This window comes from Ceratotherium simum, chromosome 20 (assembly GCF_057802395.1).
Source record: "Ceratotherium simum simum isolate JZ-2026a chromosome 20, ASM5780239v1, whole genome shotgun sequence".
Classification (NCBI taxonomy): domain Eukaryota; kingdom Metazoa; phylum Chordata; class Mammalia; order Perissodactyla; family Rhinocerotidae; genus Ceratotherium; species Ceratotherium simum.
Window position 1 is genome coordinate 20,038,386 of NC_141919.1, and position 20,811 is coordinate 20,059,196.

Below are 20,811 nucleotides of genomic sequence, written 5' to 3' on the forward strand. Positions count from 1 at the left end.
TGTGTGCCAGGGAATGTTCTAGGTGCTGTTTTGTTTAGTGAACAAAACAGACAAAACCGTTTTCCCCATGAAGCTTATATTCTAATGAAGGATTCTGTTGACACTTATTTTAGTTATTATAAAAATTTATTTATGAAAAAAAATTTCAACCATTGGATGGCTGCTCTCCAGAACATGTGCAGAAAAGGGAGGGATTTCTTTTTATCATCCACACACTCTGGCTGGATTATGACTGCATAACCTATCATTGTTCTGGAGCCCAGTCATCCATTCCATTTCTACTTATTAATACACAGTTAGCAGAAATGGCACTTGCAACCTCCTGCCACGTAATATGTCAGCGTGACCCATGTAATAAACCATAGAGAATCTGAATCTCCAAGTGCTTGATCCCTTCTAACAACTGCATAGATGTAGCCTTCCCACCCTGTACCTGCACACACACACACACACACACACACCCGAGGCTCCTGTGGTCTAATCTATCTATGATCAGCTTCTAGAACAAGATTTTCTTCACTTTGGGAGCAGCTGGCTGTGTCCAGGTATTTGGCCAAAGTCTCCCAAGTGCATTTGCCCTACTGATTTGATAATAGGTGGAATCTGCATCATTAGTGTCTGAGTCAGGGGCTCCCATTGGACAACTGAGCTTTGATCAGTGTAGACCCCTTAAGTTCTTGTATGCTTGGGGGAAGAAGTCAGGCAACAGTGCCTGTGCTCCTGAACCCCTGACACTGTAATTCAACCTCGGTATCAGGTCAGATTTCACATTCCGAGTTGCCCCTTCCAACCTTTTCATGCTACTCCAAGACTCCAAATGCAGCCTCTCAGGAGTGGGGTACCTCTCAGGGGTGGGGTCTTTTATTATTGGCCTGTGGACAGGGGCTGGAAACGGGGGTGATTGTATTAGTTAGGACTCCTAATTGCAAGTGATAGAAACCCAATTCAAACTGTCTTAAGGAAAAAAGGGCTTTTGCGGTTTGTATAACTGAAGAGGGCAGGTTTTAGGCATGGCTGGGTCAGAAATGTTTCTCTTCTCTGTGATGGAGTCGCTCCCAGACAGGCCCTCTCCTCTTGGTAGCCTTTCACTGCACTGTAAAAAGAGAGCTTCTCTTTTATACTAGTTTCAGCAGAAGTCCTAAGGCTGATGCTTGTGGGCTCTGATTGGTCAGGCTAGGGTCACATGTCCCTCTCTGAAGCAATCACTGCAATCAGAGGATAAAGCACACGGATTCGTCTCCTAGATGTGGAGTTGGAGTTCATTTCACCCAAACATCATGGACTGAGGATGGGAGAGGGGTGGTTCCACAAAGAGAAACCAGGATGCTTTTACCAGAGGAAGGGGCAATGTATACTGGGCGGGTGGAACGAGCAAACATCCACTAGAGGCACTCTGCATTGACTATCACCAACAAAGGGGGAGATGACAAGTCACTTGAGATGAAGATGGTAGGGACTATGCATTCACTTCTTGCAAGAGGATTGGGAGAATAACCACTCAAGTGTCAGGTTCCAAAGCAGGGAAGGAGGAGGCACAGTGGTAGCCACCAACACCCATGCCCCTAGTCATCCACCCACATGCCATCTTGGGTGCCTGTGCCCTGGAGCATTTTCCTGAGAACACGACCCCCCAGATACTGCTTGGTGCCATATGACAATCCAGATACGTTATCCCCCATTCTAGAATCTGCTGCTTATCAGGCCTTTAAGGCCCCCAGTTCATCTTCATCAATGGTAGACATCTGTAAGTTTGAGTCATAGTACTTTCTAGTGCAGAGAGAGACCCAGAACAGGGACATCATTAGGAGCTATTATAGAGCAATGTTTTGCACTAACTGCTGCGTATAATGTTCACTGCCTCTTTGCTGATATTACCAAATGAAGGCTGTTACTTAATGATTCATTTTTATTATCACTATCACTGTCACAAGGATCATCTAATTCATTTATACTGCACTTGTTGCTGTAGAATCTAGATGATAGTCCTCAAGGCTGGTCCTGACTACCAGACTGCTTGGTGTGACCCAGGCTAGAGGGGCTGCAGCCGTTCTGCAGAGCTTCCTCAGAGCCCCCATCAGAGCTCACGTCATACATACCGTAATGCAACATTCTGTCCCCTTTCTGTGTCCCCTACTAAACTGTGAGCTCCTTATCGACAGGGACTCTTTAATCCCCAATATCCCCTGTACCCAGCATGTTATAATCACTCAATAAATGTTTATAGAATAAGTGCTATGCCTAGTGATTGCAAAACAAAGAGGAATAAGATGTGGTCCCTAAGCTTGAGAAGCTTAAAATCTATTAATTGCAAAAATAACAATACTAATTATGACACCAGCTAATGTTAACCAAGTGCGATATGCTAGATACTGAGCTAAGAGCTCTGCACGCTTGATCTCAGTTAATGCTCTTGACAATCTCCCCCATGTTACATACAATTACTTACCCCCGTTTTACAGTTAAGGAAGCTGAAGTTCACCTGTTAGCTGAAGTCATATCATTTGAAATTGGTGGAATCAGGGTTTGAAGCCAGGTCTGCCTGATTATAATCCATGTTCCTAACCTCTAAAGTAATACTGCCTCTATAAAGGCAGGATCAATAAAAGGTGGGGGAAGCTGGAATAAATTAATACCCAAGGGATTGGCAGGGAGTTCCTAGAGCCAATCACGTTGACATTAAATCAAGTCTTGTATAAAGATATTAAGCTGGTCCAATGTTTTAACTAGTAGGGGCCTTTGAGGAAAGAGCAGAAGAACAGAGATATGTCAGTAACACTAGTTGAAGCCCTGTGGATATGTGCCCGGGCCATGAAACCAGTGAGCTCTTCTCCCTGGTGTTCTCTCTAGACTGGAAGCAGGGCCCAAGTGGAGGAAGTGTCTGCCTGCTTCACTAAATATGGGGTGAAAAGAGCAAGATGGCTGAGCACTGCTCCTCACAAGTTTATTTTACATTCTCCCAGAATGTGAAGAGAAATATCACAATGTCATCAAGAAATGGAGACCAGGGACCACATCTGTTAAAACTGTGCATTTGTGACTTACCCCAAGCAGTTCTTTCTGCTGCTCTTTGTTGGGAGCCGGAGCCAGAGGCAAGGGCAGAATAGGAGTGACAGCCCCTCGGGAGGGCAGACTGGGAGAAAGAGAGTAGAATGGGTGGGACAAGCTTCCAGGAGGAGAGAAAAGCAAAGCAAGTGATTCCATGAGGCCTGTGGCCAAGCAGATAACAGAGACCCTGAAGTCTCTGTTGAACATGAGAAGCCTTCTTGCCAAGCCAAGGGTGGGATTTCTGGAAAGGACCTAAGGAAGGAGCCAACAATGGCTCAGAGCTAAGATTGTCTTATCATGAGTAGGCCTGCGGAGCTGTGGGAAAAGTCTGTTAGTGCTCCACAACCAGATTGTGTCCACATGAACTCCTTTATTCATTCAACAAACAGTAATCATGTGTGGGTGTGTGTGGATGTGCTAGGTGTATGCACTGAGCCAGGTAATGGGAAGCCAGGAAGAGCAGTTTTCCCACTGGGAATCTTGTGTGGGATATAGACGAGTAAATTGGCGATGGTGAGACAGTGTGAGAAGACCCCCAAAGGGGCAAGCAGAGGGGGCTCTGGGATCATAAGGAAGATAAAATTACTAAAGAAAAAATTATTTCTTAAAGAAAATCATTTATGACGTGTTGGAGATGGTAAGGAAGACTTTCTTCAAGGAGGGCTACTGTAGTGAGGTTTTGCGGTAGGGGAGGATGATTGGGCTCAACTCTGAATGCAACGAGGAGAAGTGGGAATTTATAGCCAGGAGCAGGGTCGGGGTGGTCAGTGGCTGGAAAATCACGACGAGGAAACATCTGGGGTGAGGTGCGATCCTGGCTAAAGCAGCCTCACAGGATTCTTGCTGAAGACAGGCCAGGGTGATCAGACTCCCTGGGAGGTGGTGAAGGATGAGGGACCTGAGGAAATATCAAGGTTGCTCAGATATTGAGGGTGGGGATTCTGGGTAAACTGACTTAGCAGGATTCTTGCCAAAATTGGACAATGCAGAGACAAATACGAAAGTCCAAAAGTCAAGGCCTAATTGAAAAAGAGCTCAGAAGAGCCTGAGTAGAGTTTGGTCAAGCAGAGAATCTTGATCAATACCTACCCCAGTCCAGGCTGGAAAAGGCTGAAAGGGAGCTGGGGTGGCCTTCAAAAGGCTGAGTGAGCACTGAAAAATGAACAGAATTCACCCAGGGGAGGCATGGGAGTGGGAGCATGGTGTCAGAGGGGACCTTGGGAAGCACCAAAAGCATGGCTGAAAATCATGAAGTAAAAGAGATCATGACATTTCTAGGAACTGCAGGAAATTTGGTCCAGTTTGTGCTCAGAGGGAGAGGTGAGAAGTGGCAAGAGACGGCCCTGAGCCAGCCACCCTCAGAGTTTGGGCTTCCTCCTGGAGCCAATGGGGGCCTCCATCACTGGGTTTTCCTTCCAAGGAGTAAATGATCAGGACCTTTTACAGGGCTGTTTTGGGCCATTAGTGCCACAATTGCCAATAATAAAAAAAATGCCGGCTCTTTGAAAACACCTAATGCCAACACTCAATCATCTTGCAGGCAGATCCAAAGGAAGCACTTCGGCCATCTTTTTCTGGCCATAAAAACAGGGTCTTGGTGTCCCGATATTATTAAAACCCTCGTAGGCTGAGAAGATGCATTTTGGAGTTGAGAGCATGTTAGAAATCACATAATTTTTCCAGCCTAATTCTAGCTCAGTGGACTCACCTTAGTGGCACCTGAGAATTACCTGCGAAGTTTTAAAAGAAATATCGATGCCTGGGCCACCCTCAGAGATTCTGATTCAATTGTCTGGGGTGGAGTTGGGCGTTGGCGCTTTTTACAGCTCCCCAGGGGGTCCCCTGTGCAGCCAGGGTTGAGAACCACTATGGAGCACACAGCCTAGCCACATTAACTCTGGAGAGGGAAGGGACTCCCCTCCCAGGTACTCCAGCCGAGATTCTGGGTCAGCTTTGCAAACCTTCCTGGCAGATCTTCAAAAGCTGCCTGTGGCAACTGCTGACACTTCTTCATGGCTCCCCCTTTTACAGACAGATGAAAAAGGACCCTGTTCTAAAGCCAACATAAGGCAGCTGGAGAGGGAGGGCCACATCACCTATCCCTGGGCACCGCATCACCCCCCAGGCCATGTTGTCTGTGCAGCACTAAGCAGCTTTGTCGAGGATTTGTTTTCCCCTGAATTTACCCGGAAACTCCAAAGCCAGCCTCGTTAGCACCTTATGCTCACCCGGTCCCACGCATCACCTTCCTCCTCACCCCCACCTCCAGATCTTTTCTATTTTTCATCTGCCCGTATATTCAGCGTAGTTGGGTTTTTTTCCCCTGTGCCCTGGAAAGCACATTTTTGGAATGGAAGTGCTGCTGGAAGAAAGCAGGTGGCTACAGGCTCCTGCCCATCACCCCTCATTGCCCTCCCCGTGAAATGCCATCCGTCAGGAGCACCGAGCGACAAGCCCTCTAAATACTTCCCAAGATGCTGCCGGGTTTTGTTCCTTCCACACTGAGACAGCAAATCATTAACTCAGAGCCCCCGTGTTGTTTCTTGCAGCAATTAACAGCTGCCCCGGTGTTAATTCCCAATCAATAGCCCCTCGTACTGCTGCTGTTACAGCTGTCGGCTTCTGGCCTCCACAGCACATTTTGAAAGTAACTCGATGGGGCTGTGAGGCTCTGCTCCTCTGGCTGCCGCTCCCCAGGAAAGCCCTCCCCGGGCTTCCTAAGGACACCAAGTGCCCCTTAGCATGTGTCCCCCAGGGACAGGGTGAGCACGCAGGGGGTTCCCCCCACCTCTCTCAAGTCAGATGACAACTTGGGAGACAGAACGAACCAGCAGCCCCTTGGGATATTCATGAAGCTTTCATTTTTCTATTTTGGCTTTTTTGGAACTCTTTTTTTTTTTTTTTTCTGTTTGTTTTGAGCTGGCTGTATTTTTCCTTCATCTAAAAAAAAAAAAAAAAAAAAACTCATTCACATCAGTCTTTTTTTTTTTTTCCTCAAATAGCCGTGGTTTCTTATTTCTTGCCTGTGTTGTTTCCCCCAGCTCCCTGTGGACAGAATGAGACCCGAGAGGATGGCAAAATCATCCAGCTGCCTCCTTGCAAGACAGGAGCCTGGATCGTGCCGGCCATCATGGCCTGCTACCTGTTAGTGGCAAACATCCTGCTGGTGAACCTCCTGATCGCTGTCTTTAAGTAAGTGGGTCCTTCCTCTGGGCACTCGGCACGGCGTGGGGGCGCTGGACGGGGTGGCGCTTCAGAAAGCAGCGAGCTTTCTCACTTGCTTCTCTCTGGTCTCTATTTCAGCAATACCTTTTTTGAGGTAAAATCGATATCGAACCAAGTGTGGAAGTTTCAGAGGTATCAGCTCATCATGACTTTCCATGAAAGGCCGGTTCTGCCCCCACCTCTGATCATCTTCAGCCACATGACCATGATATTCCAGCACCTGTGCTGCCGATGGAGGAAACACGAGAGCGACCCAGATGAAAGGGACTATGGCCTGAGTAAGCTTCCGGTGACGGCCCCCTGCAGCCACTGATCATTAATCCCTGCTGCTTCCTGTCGGCAGCCATGCAGGACCATGTGGCCACCTGGTTCCTCCTGCTTCCTGCAGACTGCCGACAGCTCTGAAGACTGGGGGGCGGGGGGGGGGGGGGGGGGCGGAACAGGAGGGTATGCTTGCGCGGGAAACAGGGCTGGAAGGAAGACTGTAGGGGCTGAAATCCAGCATTCTTAGCCTTACAACTTTCTTAGTGAGATAAAACTAGTCTCCAGCAGGCCTGTTTTAGCAATTCATAGGTTCTAAGTTTCTTACCTTCCAGAGGTCCCACCACAAAATATATCAGCCGTGTCACCATGCTCCCAATGCTGCATTATATCTAAGTGAAGCGTTGTTACGTGAGTGGAATTGAGTTGCAGGTGACTAGGTTTGTTCTTCCTTTATCCCTTTTGGGTCTATCATGTTTTTACGTCTTAAACATTTTCCCAAGCCTTAGGGGTTGTGCCTATATGACTTCATGAGGAAACCAGACCTGCTTTCCATTATTCAAAGCACAAAACAGAAGACCCTCCACCATCCACCTTCTAGCCCAGTGTTTTCTAAAAGGAGGTTCTATTGGCCTTGGGGCGGAACTGTTCTCCATGGTGTAGGATTGTCCCCTACATTGCAGGAGATATAACATCTGGCCTCCACACATTAAATAGAAATAGCTCCTGCAGATTCTTAAATGTCCCTTGGGTACCACCCACAGTTAAGAACTGTTGGGAATCCAGCCCAATACAAGCCAGCTTCTATAGTTTCTCAAAGTGTGTCAAGCAGACCACATACACTAGATCTACTGAACAGGAGCCTCTAGGATTGCGGCCGAGGAATTACCTTGTGGAAATCACTAGCACATCGAAAATTTGAAGCCAAAGCCACTTGACCAACTGCTTTTCTAAGTCTGAAGTTTTAACAACTTCCCTGACACAGCAATGCCCAACTTCCTTCTAGACATTAAAATTGGAGAGTTGGAGAGGGCTGGGGATTCCAAAATTCACTATTTACATCTGAAACACAAATTTAAACAAATAGAAAGCTTAGGCGTGGGGAAGGCTCAAATTTCCACTGAACTTTTTCTATGGCTGTAGCAATTATGAATTAGTTTATCTGCTATTAGCAGAAAACCAGATGAACAATAACACAAATAAATAAGGTTTTGTGTTTCTCACATAATAAAAAATAAAGAGGTAGGTAGCCCAGAGCTCAACAGTGTCTCACTGAAGTCAAAGACCCAGAGTCCTTCCATTTTCAGGCTTAGCTCTTCCTTATCACACTGTCTTGTCTCATGATAGCAAAACAGCTGCTGCACTTCCAGTCCTCACATTCACATTCAAGGCAAGAAGAAGAGGGGAAGTGAAAAAATGTAGAAAGAAGCAGCCACGTCTCTATACTTTATCAGAAAAGCAGAATCTCTTCCCAATACACCACCCCTCCCTGCAGCAGACTTCTTTTGTTTCTTGGGCTAAACTAGGTCTCATGATGGCTGCTAGCTTCAAAGGAGGCTGCAAATGTGTGTATTTGGCTTTCCAGCCTCAGTAGTGGGAAGAGGAAAAGAGGGAATGGGGTTGCAAAAGGTCTTTTAGTAAAACCAGTGAATGATGTCTGTCTGCTACATTCCTCAGTCTAGAAATTGAACTTTTAAGAAACCTCCATTCTTGGTGTAGCTTCCTTTTCCTTGATTTGGCTACATTTTTGGTCACACAACTTGAATAATTCTAATCAGCCCTGGCAGTAAAGCAGGTATGTTCGGGTGAACTTCAGGGACCCATAGTGAGGCTAACACACAGAGACAGGACAGTGCCCCAAGTGGCCTAACTGGATTTGGATTTAGTTTGAGACCCGGTAAAGAATCGAGGGCCCTTTTCCTAACCTTGATTTAAATTAGGAATGTCATTAGGCCCACAGATCAGATGCTACCGCTTTTACTTCCCTGCCTCATATCTCATTTCCTTTCCACAGAACTCTTCATAACTGATGATGAGCTCAAGAAAGTACATGATTTTGAAGAGCAGTGCATTGAGGAATATTTCAGAGAAAAGGATGATCGATTCAATTCATCCAATGATGAGAGGATACGGGTGACTTCAGAAAGGTGGGTTCCCTAGGCACATGCCTCCCGGGATGTTTTATGCCATGATACGCTTTATCAACTGACTTTGTTCACATGGCCACAAAAAACAGAGGGCCCTTGTGTTTATTTTTATTGTTCAAGATATCACGGCAGTTATGAGAGAACAGAATATTGTCTGCACTGTCTACAGATCAAAATCCCAGACTGACAGATCCCGGACTTTTCCAGCAGGCGATAGCAGCCACCCTCCTGGACACTAGAGATTGTTGAGGCCCGGACAGGGTAGGAGTTGCTGGCTCAGAACAGAAATTGGAAAGTTCTGACCCAGAAACAAACCAAGAGAGACCCAGCCCAACTCAGGGCTCTCCGGCAGGTTTGTGTTTCATGTTTCCCTGAGCATCTTCTCCAAAGGCATAGAGGGTCCTAGTGCCTGGCTTATGTGGGTGCTCAGTACCTTCTGAATAAACAATAGCAAGAGACTTGAGAATTAGTTAGAATAATGGTTGAAGGTTTTTTGGTTTTTTTTTTTTCCGAATAATTTTGTTTTTTCTTCTTATAGAACAAGATAAAAGCAAAGAAATAAAAGCAGATTTTTCTACCCAGCGGTTATATACTTTTAGATCTCATTGACTAAATAGTTTTGTGGACTAGTAGAGCTGTAAGAAAAATCTCAAAATAAAGAGAAAAGAATCCTTTAAATTGAATAAATCTAGCTTTATGCAAATGAACTTACATTATCTTATTTCCTCATTTTGCTGTAGGCTAATAAAAACTTTATTCCAGGCTGGCACACTCAAAACCCAGCATTTGGGAACCATTGTTCTAAAGAGCACCCAGAGTGTTACAAAGCCTTGGTGTAACTTTAAATTTTAAGCATTTGCGATATAAAGATAGCGGAAGCAAATTATAAATAGTGGGAAAAGGTATAATATATTGATGACTTTAGTCAGTATGACTCAGACTGCTAAGATTTGAGTCAGTCGCCTCTAGTTTTCAAGAAATGACATTTTGTCTGCTTCCCCACTGCATGTGTTCTCTAGTGGCTCTGTAGAAATTACACAAATGGCATTTTTCCTCTCCCTGGCTCTTTATTTCTTTAAAGAATGCAGTCTAGATAAGTAGGTATATACACATATGCCATTGAGTGATTGCATCCATAGGTTCTCAGCCGATATTAATAAAGTTTAAAGCCATGCACAGATTTTATATGCATCTGTCATTGCAAAATAGAGCATTTAATGATGATATGATATGAAGCAATTTTCTGGCAAACAGAGGAAGGAGCTGCAAATCTGAAGACCTTTCTCATTCTGAGGCCTTAAAAAAGCTATTTATTAGTGGACATATAGCCATGTGGTTCCCAGAAAATTGTGCCATGTGGACACATTGCCATTGCTCGGACATATTTCCAAAGCATATGTCCAGGGGCCTTTGAAATGCTTTTTGAATTCAGAAAGCCACAGACCTGGGAGGAAGGAAAGGTGGGGAAGGTATGTTAAGATGCAAAGAAGCCTTTGCCTCTCTGGGGAAGTAGAATGAGAGATGCAGACACCAGCGCATGTGAACAAATTATGATCATGTCACCAGTTCCTTTTGGATGGAAACGGAGAGGAACTATAGCACCTCCACCTTAGCCTCTCACCCCACACCTGCAAACGCTTCCAGGAGACTCTTCCCCAAGGCCTTGTTCCTCTCTGGGTGGAGACAGAGCCCCCTCTCCAGGAGGGTGACCAAGGTGAGCAATTCGCAGAAATCCAGGCCAAGTGGAGGCCCACCCTCCCGGCATCCTAGGCATTAGCTGGCCTTCTGGAGTAACGGGGGCCTAGACGACCAAGATGAGCTCACAACCAAGCCCAGGGGCCAGAGAAGTGAACCCAAGCCCAGGCCTCATTCTGCTTCCGTTGCTTCTGTGTTTGCTTGGGATTTTGTTTCTGTTGGTGGTGGTGTTGGTTTTGGTTTGTTTTGGTTGTGGTTTGTACATTTGTAAATGTACCAAAAAATAACATCTTTACACACTAGAATTGCACTCAGCACAACAGAAACACCATGAGGTGCATGAGGGAACAAAGATTAACCAAGGGAAGAGTGAATCCACGTTATCCATCTCACACATACTCTAGGACACGTCCTTTCTGAGTGCAGTGGCAGGTGAAATCACCTGACCTAGTTACATTCAATAGATAGATAGATGGGCAGATAGATGATAGACAGTTGATAGATAGATGATGGATAGGTAGGTAGATAGATGATAGATCAATCAATCAATAGATAGATAGTAGATAAGTAATAGATAATAGATAAATAGATGATAGATACATAGATGCATAGATAGATACATAGACAGATAGGTGATAGATAGATAGATGATGGATAGATAGATAGGCAGATAGATGATAGAAAGATGATAGATAGATGATAGATATGTATACACACACATTTGGATAGATACATATATTTAATTTACATAAGTTAACTGTGCACATTCAGTGTAGTATATAGAATATGTAATTCTCCCTTCATGTTAGATGGCCCCAATACAGAGATTTAAAATCAGAAAAATTAAGAGCTGGCTCTTTGCTAGACTAAAAGACATGGGAAAAGGGTTTCTTCACATAGTGAGCCCCATGCTCCTCCTCCTGCCACTGCCTTTAAAATACAATTTACTTATGCAAGTTATATTTGCATGAGTCTTTTTAGATATACGAAGATACTTCCATAATTATCGATTTAAATGCACTGTTGTTAAATCATAGATTTGCACCCAAATGGTATGTAAAGAGCTCAATACAGTATGTGGGAGATCATTAACACCTTGGAGGAACTTGATTCTGAAAAATCCTTGTCTTTTCCATTTTTTATATAGCAGTGACCCTGATGCATCTCAAGCAATACAATTTCAGAATATAATGAGTTAATTAAGTAACCAACTACCTCTACTTTATTTGAGTCAATATCTAGCTAATGATAACTACATTAAAAGAACCAAATCTTTAACCTATTAAGCTACATTGGTGACTGGCTTTCTTTTCTGAGGATTTTTGGACTCTTGGCTGAAGATAACCAATCCTAGAATCTGTTCTATTAAATTCCATGCTCATTATCCTTTCTAACTCGGTTAATTCTAACTCTAATTCTAATCCTTTCTTAGCCTTGCTAAGTTCGGTTTCTATGCCTGCATACTGAGCTTACACTGTGTGCCAGGCAACGTGGCAGGCATTGAGGACCTACAAGGCAGGGCCTTATCCTCAAGAAACACACAGTCTCATTGAGTTCCAATGTATACCCATAGCAGGAACAGCCAGAAAATCTAACCCAGTGGTTCTCAAACTCTGAGGGCCTCAATCTGGAAGGCTTGTTACAACACAGGTTGCTGGGTATCTCCCCCAATACCAGTTTCTGATTCACTACGTCTGGGATGGGGCCTGAGAATTTGCATTTCTAACAAGTTTCCAGGTGATGCTGATGCTGATGCTGCTGATCCTGATGCTGATGCTGCTGGTCCAGGGACCACACTTTGAGAACCATTGATGGAACCCAACAGACAAGCTAGAAGTCCAGAGTTAAGAGAGGATGGTGCAGAATTATTCACTGTGGAGCATATAAAATTCAGCACCTTACATTTGAAAAAGGTTCTGGATGTCACTGAGTACAGATTACTTGCACCCAAATCAGTTGTTTCTCCTGCACACCTGACCAATGGCGATTTAACAACGTGCACTGAGTAACTAGCATGAGCAGGACCTGGGTCAGGGGTGGGGATATAAAGACTCTACTTTGAAAGAATGCATAGTCTAGTTACACCCAGCCTCTGTTTGGGTGTAGAGAAGAAACTGCCTTAGATACCAGTCTCATGAATGAATACAGAAAAAACTCAATTCTTTTCTCTTTGAGGAAATAATTTACCTATGTGAAGATCACTATCCTCTCCCTACTTTGCTTTGCCTTTTCCAAACTAAATATCCCAAGATCATTTAACTACTTATCTTGCAGGCAGCAGATCTCCTATTACTCTGCTCACTTCCTCAATATGCACTTTAAATTGTCAACACCCCCCCTTAAATGCGTTACCTAAATGGAACTTAGGATAATCCTGTGTTGTAGTTAGAACCTAGATTTAAGTCCTTTATTCGTTCATTTACTATTTTTGAGTATCTACTATGTGCTGAGCTAATACTCATAGAGTACAATGGGACAAGTAGTTCTTTCTATGTTAAAAGGGAAAGGACACAGTATAATGGGAAGATTTTAATACTAATTCTGCAGTAACTAGCTGTGTGATCTTGAGCAAGTTACTTAACTCCTCTGAACCTACGTCCCATCTGTAAAATGGAGTATTAACACCTAATTAAAAGTATTAAAGAGTATTAAAAGTTATTAAGATAATGTATGCTTTCAATAAATGGTGGTTATTATTATTATTTGATCTATATATATTTTATTTGCTATAAGATTGCATTGCAATCATAGTAGCCAAGTCATGTCTTTGGTTCAGAAGGAGCCTACAGTTAATTAAAACCAGAACTTTTTCACATGAGCTGATTCAAATATCCTCAAACTTCTTCTTGTGAAATGTTTGTTTTTAACCTAAAATCAGGACTTGACATTCATTGCTGTGAAATTTTTCTTTATTTTTTTCCCCCTTTGGTTCATTCTTCCAGCACCTCAAGGACTCTTTGGATCCTGACTTTATCACCCAGTAGATTAATTTTTCATCCTATCCATTTTATATCATTGTTTTCTTGATAAGCATACCTACTATGCCTTCAACATAATTCACCAAAACACTCACCAGCACCGATCAGGTGAACCAAGACACTGCACAACTCCAAAAAATACCTTTCATGATGACATTGGCCCATTGTTCTACCATCTCTCCTTTGGTTAATCAGCCAACCAAGTATCCACATTTCTTCAGTCTGCCCAGTGTGTCAACAACCTCTCTGCTAAGATCACAATGTACTTCACCACAAATATTGTGCATCTATGTCTCTCTCTTAGTCTAAATTATCAAAAAAAAAACAAAGACAAGATTAAGGGGCCAGCCCATGGTGTAGTGGTTAAATTTGGCACGCTTCACTTCAGCAGCCTGGGTTCATGAGTTCAGATCCCAGGCACAGACCTACACCACTCATCAGCCATGCTGAGGCGGTGACCCATATATAAAGGAGAGGAAGATTGGCAACAGATGTTAGCTCAGGGTGAAACTTCCTCAGCACAAAAAAGAGACAAGATTAATATTGAGCCTATCAGAGCTGGTCTTCCTCAGCAAAAAGAGGAGGATCGGCATGGATGTTAGCTTAGGGCTGATCTTCCTCACACACACACAAAAAAATATTGAGCCTATGTGGTCCCCTGTTAACCTATTGAGCCTATGTGGTCCCCTGTCTAACCCTATCTTTTTAAAGTACTCAAAAGATACTTACCTAAGAACTTGATTAATTACCTACCATTCTATAATGCTGCCTAGAATTTATGTTAAACTCCCAAAATTCCTAGAATCCCAGAATGTTCAATATCACAAAAATATTTTCCTGTCTGCAGTCTCCTGGCATTTCTTTTTATTTCCCTTTGGTTCTTATGGGTTACGTACATTTGCTGGTGATCACAGCTGGAAGTTCTTTTCTGATTCCTTTAACTCATTTAAAGCAGAATTCTCAAACTGGTGGCCTGAGGGCAGCATCTGCCACCGAGGGCTGTTGTGCTGGGCTTGCAGTGATTGTTAAAATTCATTGAATGCCCGTGGACTGGGCACGCTCTCTGCTGCCACAGAAGTCCTGCCTCTATTCTCCTATGCCTTGCCTGCTTCACCTACTTACTTGATCTGCCCTGCCCAATGGCGTGTAACTCTCAGACCCCTCACTTAAAGCTTCCAGATCATCCTCGCCATCACCCACCTGCCAGGCTCCACTTGTCAGAAGAAGTTGTGGTTTGAATTTTCTCCTCGATGGTAACAATTTAAGCAAACTGGCATATACATTATTCCCAGTGTCATCTTTTAATCTCACATTATCTTTCCCAAGCCAATGGGCTTTGTACTCTTTTTTCACTTCATCTAGATCCGAAGAAGTGATAGACACATGACTATTAATAGTATATTCAACTTATAATTTTTCATAACAATGAGAGATAGGAAAAGCTTAGTATATATGAAATTCATAAATAATCAAAAAACGGTGTAAGCCAAAAAAGATGAGCTTCACCTACCTCCCGCCATGTCTTTTTCTGAAGCTGGTTTTTGGTTATCTCCATTGATTGAGTTGAGTTTAAATTTTTCTCCCTTTTCTGTCTCAGAGTTAATGAGAAGGATAACTGGCCCAAAGGGAAGGATAGGTGACCCTAAAGGACTTAAATAATTCATAAATTAGGTATCAGTCTGTGGATAAGCAAGCATTAGCCTTAGCTGTTCTGCATCATTGCCTTTGATTTGAAAAGCTATGTTGGTATATCCTTGTCCCCCTACAAGAGCCCCCTGTGATACGGGATTGTTTTTGCCCTTCATCCCACACCCATTCTACTGCCAGCACTCCAGGGAATATTTGAGATTTAGAACAGGCATGGCCTGCCAAACCTCTTTTTCCTTTTACCATATTTCCTTTAACCACATTTTGAGGTTATCAGAAAAGAAGAATGAATTTCCAGAAAATAACATAACCAGTTATCCTAATTAAGAAATTGCATATGGAAGCTGACGTTTTTTGTGCCACCAGAATCTTCTTTTGAATGTCCTTTTCCGCATCACATTGGCTGTTAGAAGCTAGCTGTCTTCTTAGCTGGGTTTTTTTTCACCGTCCTATTGAGTCCCCTCTGGTGGACTCCTGGCTGTCACGTTCTTGAGCTCCCAGGAGCAGGAACCACCTCACATCTCTCCAGGACCCTGTTGTGTCTCTACTGTGATTGCTTCCTGAGTTATCCTGAAATAAACCATGCAAGGTCTGGAGATGTGAAAGAGGGAAAGAAAATAAAGTGTTCCTGTCGTACAACGTCTTCCTTTCCACAGTCTCTCTTCTTTTTCTTACTCAGTCACTTCCTATATCTATCTCCTGTGGATTCCTGTTGAACCATAAATTCTTATCATTCTTATCTCCATTTTATCTCCTGAGTGGTTTCACCAGAGTCAGCTCCTAGCAACTACAGTCATGACCCAAAACTCTTGGTTTGTTCCTCAGACCTATTTATATCTGTGATGCATGCCCAGTTACGCTTAACTTTTCAAGAATTTTTTTAAAAAAAGATTAAGGGACACACCTTAGTTATGGAACAAACATATATAAATATGACTCTAGGAACTTTTATTCTTTTATAACTCCTACATTAAACCCCATCAGTTATGTCCGTGATCTAAATGATCATACAGTTTGATGGTTAAACACATCCAGAATTCTGAAAGAAAATAGATGAAGCAGTCCAATTTTTTTTTAATTCAAGTCTTATATTCTAATGCACCTCAAAGCCCACAGGAGAGTTAAGATTTGGTTGAGAATCTTAAGTTGGTTAAGTTCCTTGGCCCTGTTCCAGTAGGCTTCCCTACCCTGGTTCCATTCCCCGAGGCCACGCTTCCTCACTGTTGGGGCTCCCACTGGGCACATCCTGCTTTCTCGGAGGAGCCTCTTCCTACTTGCACCTCCTCTCTTTCTCCCCTCATCTTGGACTCCCTAGTCTCTGTGTCCCATTTACTGCCCACACCCAGGTCCTGACTCTGCCGTTGCCTCTTGGTGCATCAGCTCTGCCCGTCACCTGCTGGTTTTCTCCGCAGTGTGGGATCTGGGGCTGAAGGAAGGTGGGACACGGGGAGCGAGGTTCCCACAGTGCAGGGAGATATTTCACAGTCCTCAGACCAAGGATCACATGCAATTATGCTAAAAGAACATCTTTATCACCTTCTATACCAACATTATAGATTCACTGGGCTCGAGGAAAGGAAAAGAGAGGGAGGAAGAAAACTATCCTGCCTTTTGTTACTCTGCCAACACTAAAAAGCTAGGGCAACCCCATACCTAGAGTATCTGAAATGAAAAGTGTCATTCTACAGAAGTACACGATCTGTCCTGCTCCTGACTTTAATGAAATATTTTATCCACTTACCCAAAGCTTATTGCATTGCAAAAAATGAAACTGCAGTACTTGCAAAATCAAATTCCTTAGGCTAGATGATGAAAAAGTGAATTGTAAGTCTGTAAGACACAAACAATATTTTAAGTAATTTGCTATGTTTAACCACAAAATGAAGTGAAACAGGGAAAAGTTGTATTTTCCTTCTGAATTAGCTGTGTTAATAGCTGAATTGGCTGGGTGAATAGCTAATAGTTGGGTTTGCCACATGCAGAATTGCTCAGTGTATAAGTCTTTTGGGGGTACACCTGGGCATGTGCTGGGTTGGTTATGGGGAGCAGGAGGGAGAACAGAAAAAATGTCTCCAAAGCAGGGCTTTTGAAAGAGGTCCAGAACCTTAGGCTGGGTGCAGGGAAGCTGAAAGATAAGAGCAGAGTGGGTGGAGTGAGTTGGGGGAGTTGTTACAGAGAGCAGCAGAAGTGTGCCCCAAGGCAAGAGAATCACACACCCACTCTGGCCAGCAGCAGAGCAGGTTTTTTTAAAGGCCTCCAGGTCCCTTAGAGAGGGAAACCACGTGCCTCTTATACCTCTTTCAGGCATTGGAATGTACATTCTTCTCTAACAGAGGCATTGCTATTATTAACACACCACCACCACCACCCCCATCACAGCAGCTGGGGGGACCCTGCTCTAACTCCCACCATTCTTTGCAAAGCATTCTGTGTACATGCAAGCATGTTTTTTTGAAAGGTTAGGAGTCAAGTGATTTATTGTGCATATTGGAAATATTGGAAAAGTATCTTTATTCTCTCCAGAAAAGTTGTGAATGGATCTTATTTAGATTCTCCAAAAGACTTGCCTTTCGGCATTTAAAAGGGAAAGTTTGAGCTCAAACCAAAACTTGGCTTTGGTTTTTCCTTTCCAAGTTAATCTGAGCAAGTGAAAAATATGGCATAATTTTATTTGAAATATGTCACCTCTGTCTTTATAAATAAATGGCCAGGCAGCCTATTAGACAATTGAAATCAAGTTCATCCCAGTGATTGACTCAGTGAACCTTTACAACACCTGGCAGATAATGGGCTGGCAACGTGGAAATGGAAGCAAGAATCTGAGACAGATCACTCCCTTAAGAATTTCCAATGAGGAGGGTCAAGACATCTAGAAATAACTGTAATATAAGGCATCTGTGATCAGCTCTCCAGAGAGAGAGAGAGAGAGAGGAACAGGGTAATTTACTTACTGATAGACACTCCAGAGTTTACCACAAATTACTTTATGCAATCTTGGTTAAATTTCTTGATGTTTGTTTTTCCTTAATTAATAAAAGGATTGGATTAGATTAGATCAATTCCAGGTGCCTCAGTAACAGAACCATATTAATTCCTTTGGAGGCACTACATTCTAAAAAGATTATTGTGAATAACAGCAAAAAAGATTATTATATAGATGCAAAATAAAAATAATCCTAGCCCATGGTGTAGTGGTTAAGTTGGAGTGCTCTGCTTTGGTGGCCTGGGGTTCGTGGGTTAGGATCCCAGGCGCAGACCTACACACCGCTCATCAAGCCATGCTGTGGCGGTGTCCCACATACAAAATAGAGGAAGACTGGCACAGATGTTAGCTCGGGGACAATCTTCCTCAAGCAAAAAAAAGGAAGATTGGCAACAGATGTTAGCTCAGGGCCAATCTTCCTCACCAAAAAAAATAATAATAATAATCCCAGTCTGTAAAATACAAATTTTACACATACAGTGCAATCAGAATAGCTACTTTCTAAAATTCTGTCGCAAAATTCTGGGTAAAGTCATCAAAATGCAACATTCTCATTTTGTCGGTGACTCTGATAAGCTAATACCCTAAGACTTATTTAGGTCATTAAACCCTGCCCAAGCCATAGCTAAGCCATGAGCGTGGTAAAAGGGCAGGACTTTGGCCCCACTCCACTTCAGTAAGTGTTTATTTACTGTATTGGGATTGTGCATTAAATTTCACTGAGGGAAAAGGGGATTTAGCTAAATACCACTGGATTAGATAATCTCTAAAGCCTCTTCCAGCTCAAAAAGATTTGTATTCTGTGATTCTCACTGACAGTGTCACTGCCATCCTCTCCTCCCCACCCCCCCCCCCAGCTACCCGCAACCCCTCACTTTCCTTGTGGTAGGACACTGATGGCACCAAGGTCCAGGTGCAGCTTTGATGGCCTCCTTCCATGCTCTCTCAAACCTCCAGCAGAGGAACCCAGCCCTGAGTGACTCTTGTTCTCTCTGCCTCGCACAGGGTGGAGAACATGTCCATGCGGCTGGAGGAAGTCAACGAGAGAGAGCACTGCATGAAAGCTTCGCTCCAGACCGTGGACATCCGGCTGGCGCAGCTCGAGGACCTCATCGGGCGCATGGCCACGGCCCTGGAGCGCCTGACAGGTCTGGAGCGGGCCGAGTCCAACAAAATCCGCTCTCGGACCTCCTCGGACTGCACAGACGCAGCCTACATCGTCCGCCAGAGCAGCTTCAACAGCCAGGAGGGGAACACCTTCAAACTCCAAGAGAGTATAGACCCTGCAGGTGAGGAGACCATGTCCCCAACTTCTCCAACCCTAATGCCCCGTATGCGAAGCCATTCTTTCTATTCAGTCAATGTGAAAGACAAAGGTGGTATAGAAAAGTTGGAAAGTCTTTTTAAAGAAAGGTCCCTGAGCCTACACCGGGCTACTAGTTCCCACTCTGTAGCAAAAGAATCCAAAGCTCCTGCAGCCCCTGCAAACACCTTGGCCATTGTTCCTGATTCCAGAAGACCATCTTCATGTATAGACATCTATGTGTCTGCCATGGATGAGCTCCACTGTGATATAGACCCTCTGGACAATTCCATGAACATCCTTGGGCTGGGCGAGCCAAGCTTTTCGGCTCCAGTACCTTCCACAGCCACATCAAGTAGTGCCTATGCAACTCTTGCACCCACAGACAGACCTCCAAGCCGGAGCATTGATTTTGAGGACATTACCTCCATGGACACTAGGTCTTTTTCTTCAGACTATACCCACCTCCCAGAATGCCAAAACCCCTGGGACACTGACCCTCCAATGTACCACACCATCGAGCGTTCCAAAAGCAGCCGCTACCTAGCTACCACACCCTTTCTTCTAGAAGAGGCCCCCATTGTGAAATCTCATAGCTTTATGTTTTCTCCTTCGAGGAGCTATTACGCAAACTTTGGGATGCCCATGAAAACAGCAGAATACACAAGCATTACAGACTGTATTGACACAAGGTGTGTCAGTGCCCCTCAAGCGATTGCCGACAGAGCCACCTTGCCTGGAGGTCTTGGAGGCAAAGTGGAGGAATCATCTTGCTGCCATCCTGAACGAGAAGCAGAACTGAGTCACCCCAGCTCTGACAGTGAGGAGAATGAGGCCAAAGGCCGGAGAGCTACCATCGCAATACCCTCCCAGGCGGGCGATAACTCAGACAGAACCCTGTCCAACAACATCACAGTTCCCAAGATAGAGCGCGCCAACAGCTACTCAGCAGAGGAGCCAAGCGCACCATATGCACACACCAGGAAGAGCTTCTCCATCAGTGACAAACTCGACAGGCAGCGGAACACAGCAAGCCTGCGAAATCCCTTCCAGAAGAGTAAGTCCTCCAAGCCGGAGGGCCGAGGGGACAGCCTGTCCATGAGGAGACTGTCTAGAATGTCCGCTTTCCACAGCTTTGAAAGCAAGCACAACTAAACCTTCGTAATAAGCATTGCAGGAGGCTCAAGAATCCAGCCGTAAAATTCTCCCCAAACTCCACCTGTTCCCTTTCCTTGAAACATACCTGCTTTATTCTTAGCTGAGCAAAATAAGCAATGCTTTGGGAGGTGTTAACTCAAAAGTGACTTCTGGGCCACAGATCAAGAAAGCATTTGATCTGGCCCAGTGCCAAATACGGGCGATGTAAGTCATGTTCACACTTGATGGGTAGGGAGGGGAAATAGAGGGAGAAGAGGGTTGAGAGGAATGTGTATCACTAGTCACTTCAGAAAGCCATGAGCTCTGGGAATGAAGGGGCGTCAAGCACTCTCCATGCCTTGCGGCATCTTTCGATTTCGGGCCATTATC

The 20,811-nt window shown here is 44.2% G+C and overlaps 1 protein-coding gene across 14 annotated transcripts in view; it reads left to right on the forward strand.

The window, feature by feature from the left end:
* Positions 1–20,563, forward strand: part of TRPM3 (transient receptor potential cation channel subfamily M member 3) — an 806,860-nt gene extending 786,297 nt beyond the window's left edge. For all 14 annotated transcript variants that reach the window (XM_087444495.1, XM_087444496.1, XM_087444499.1 and 11 more), the window contains 4 exons: positions 6,087–6,237; positions 6,349–6,548; positions 8,546–8,678; positions 18,987–20,563. In XM_087444495.1, coding sequence (XP_087300621.1) covers positions 6,087–6,237; positions 6,349–6,548; positions 8,546–8,678; positions 18,987–20,439 — 1,937 coding nt within the window. In that variant the 3' untranslated portion in view covers positions 20,440–20,563. The remainder of the gene's footprint in view (positions 1–6,086; positions 6,238–6,348; positions 6,549–8,545; positions 8,679–18,986) is intronic.
* Positions 20,564–20,811: the final 248 nt, after the last annotated feature.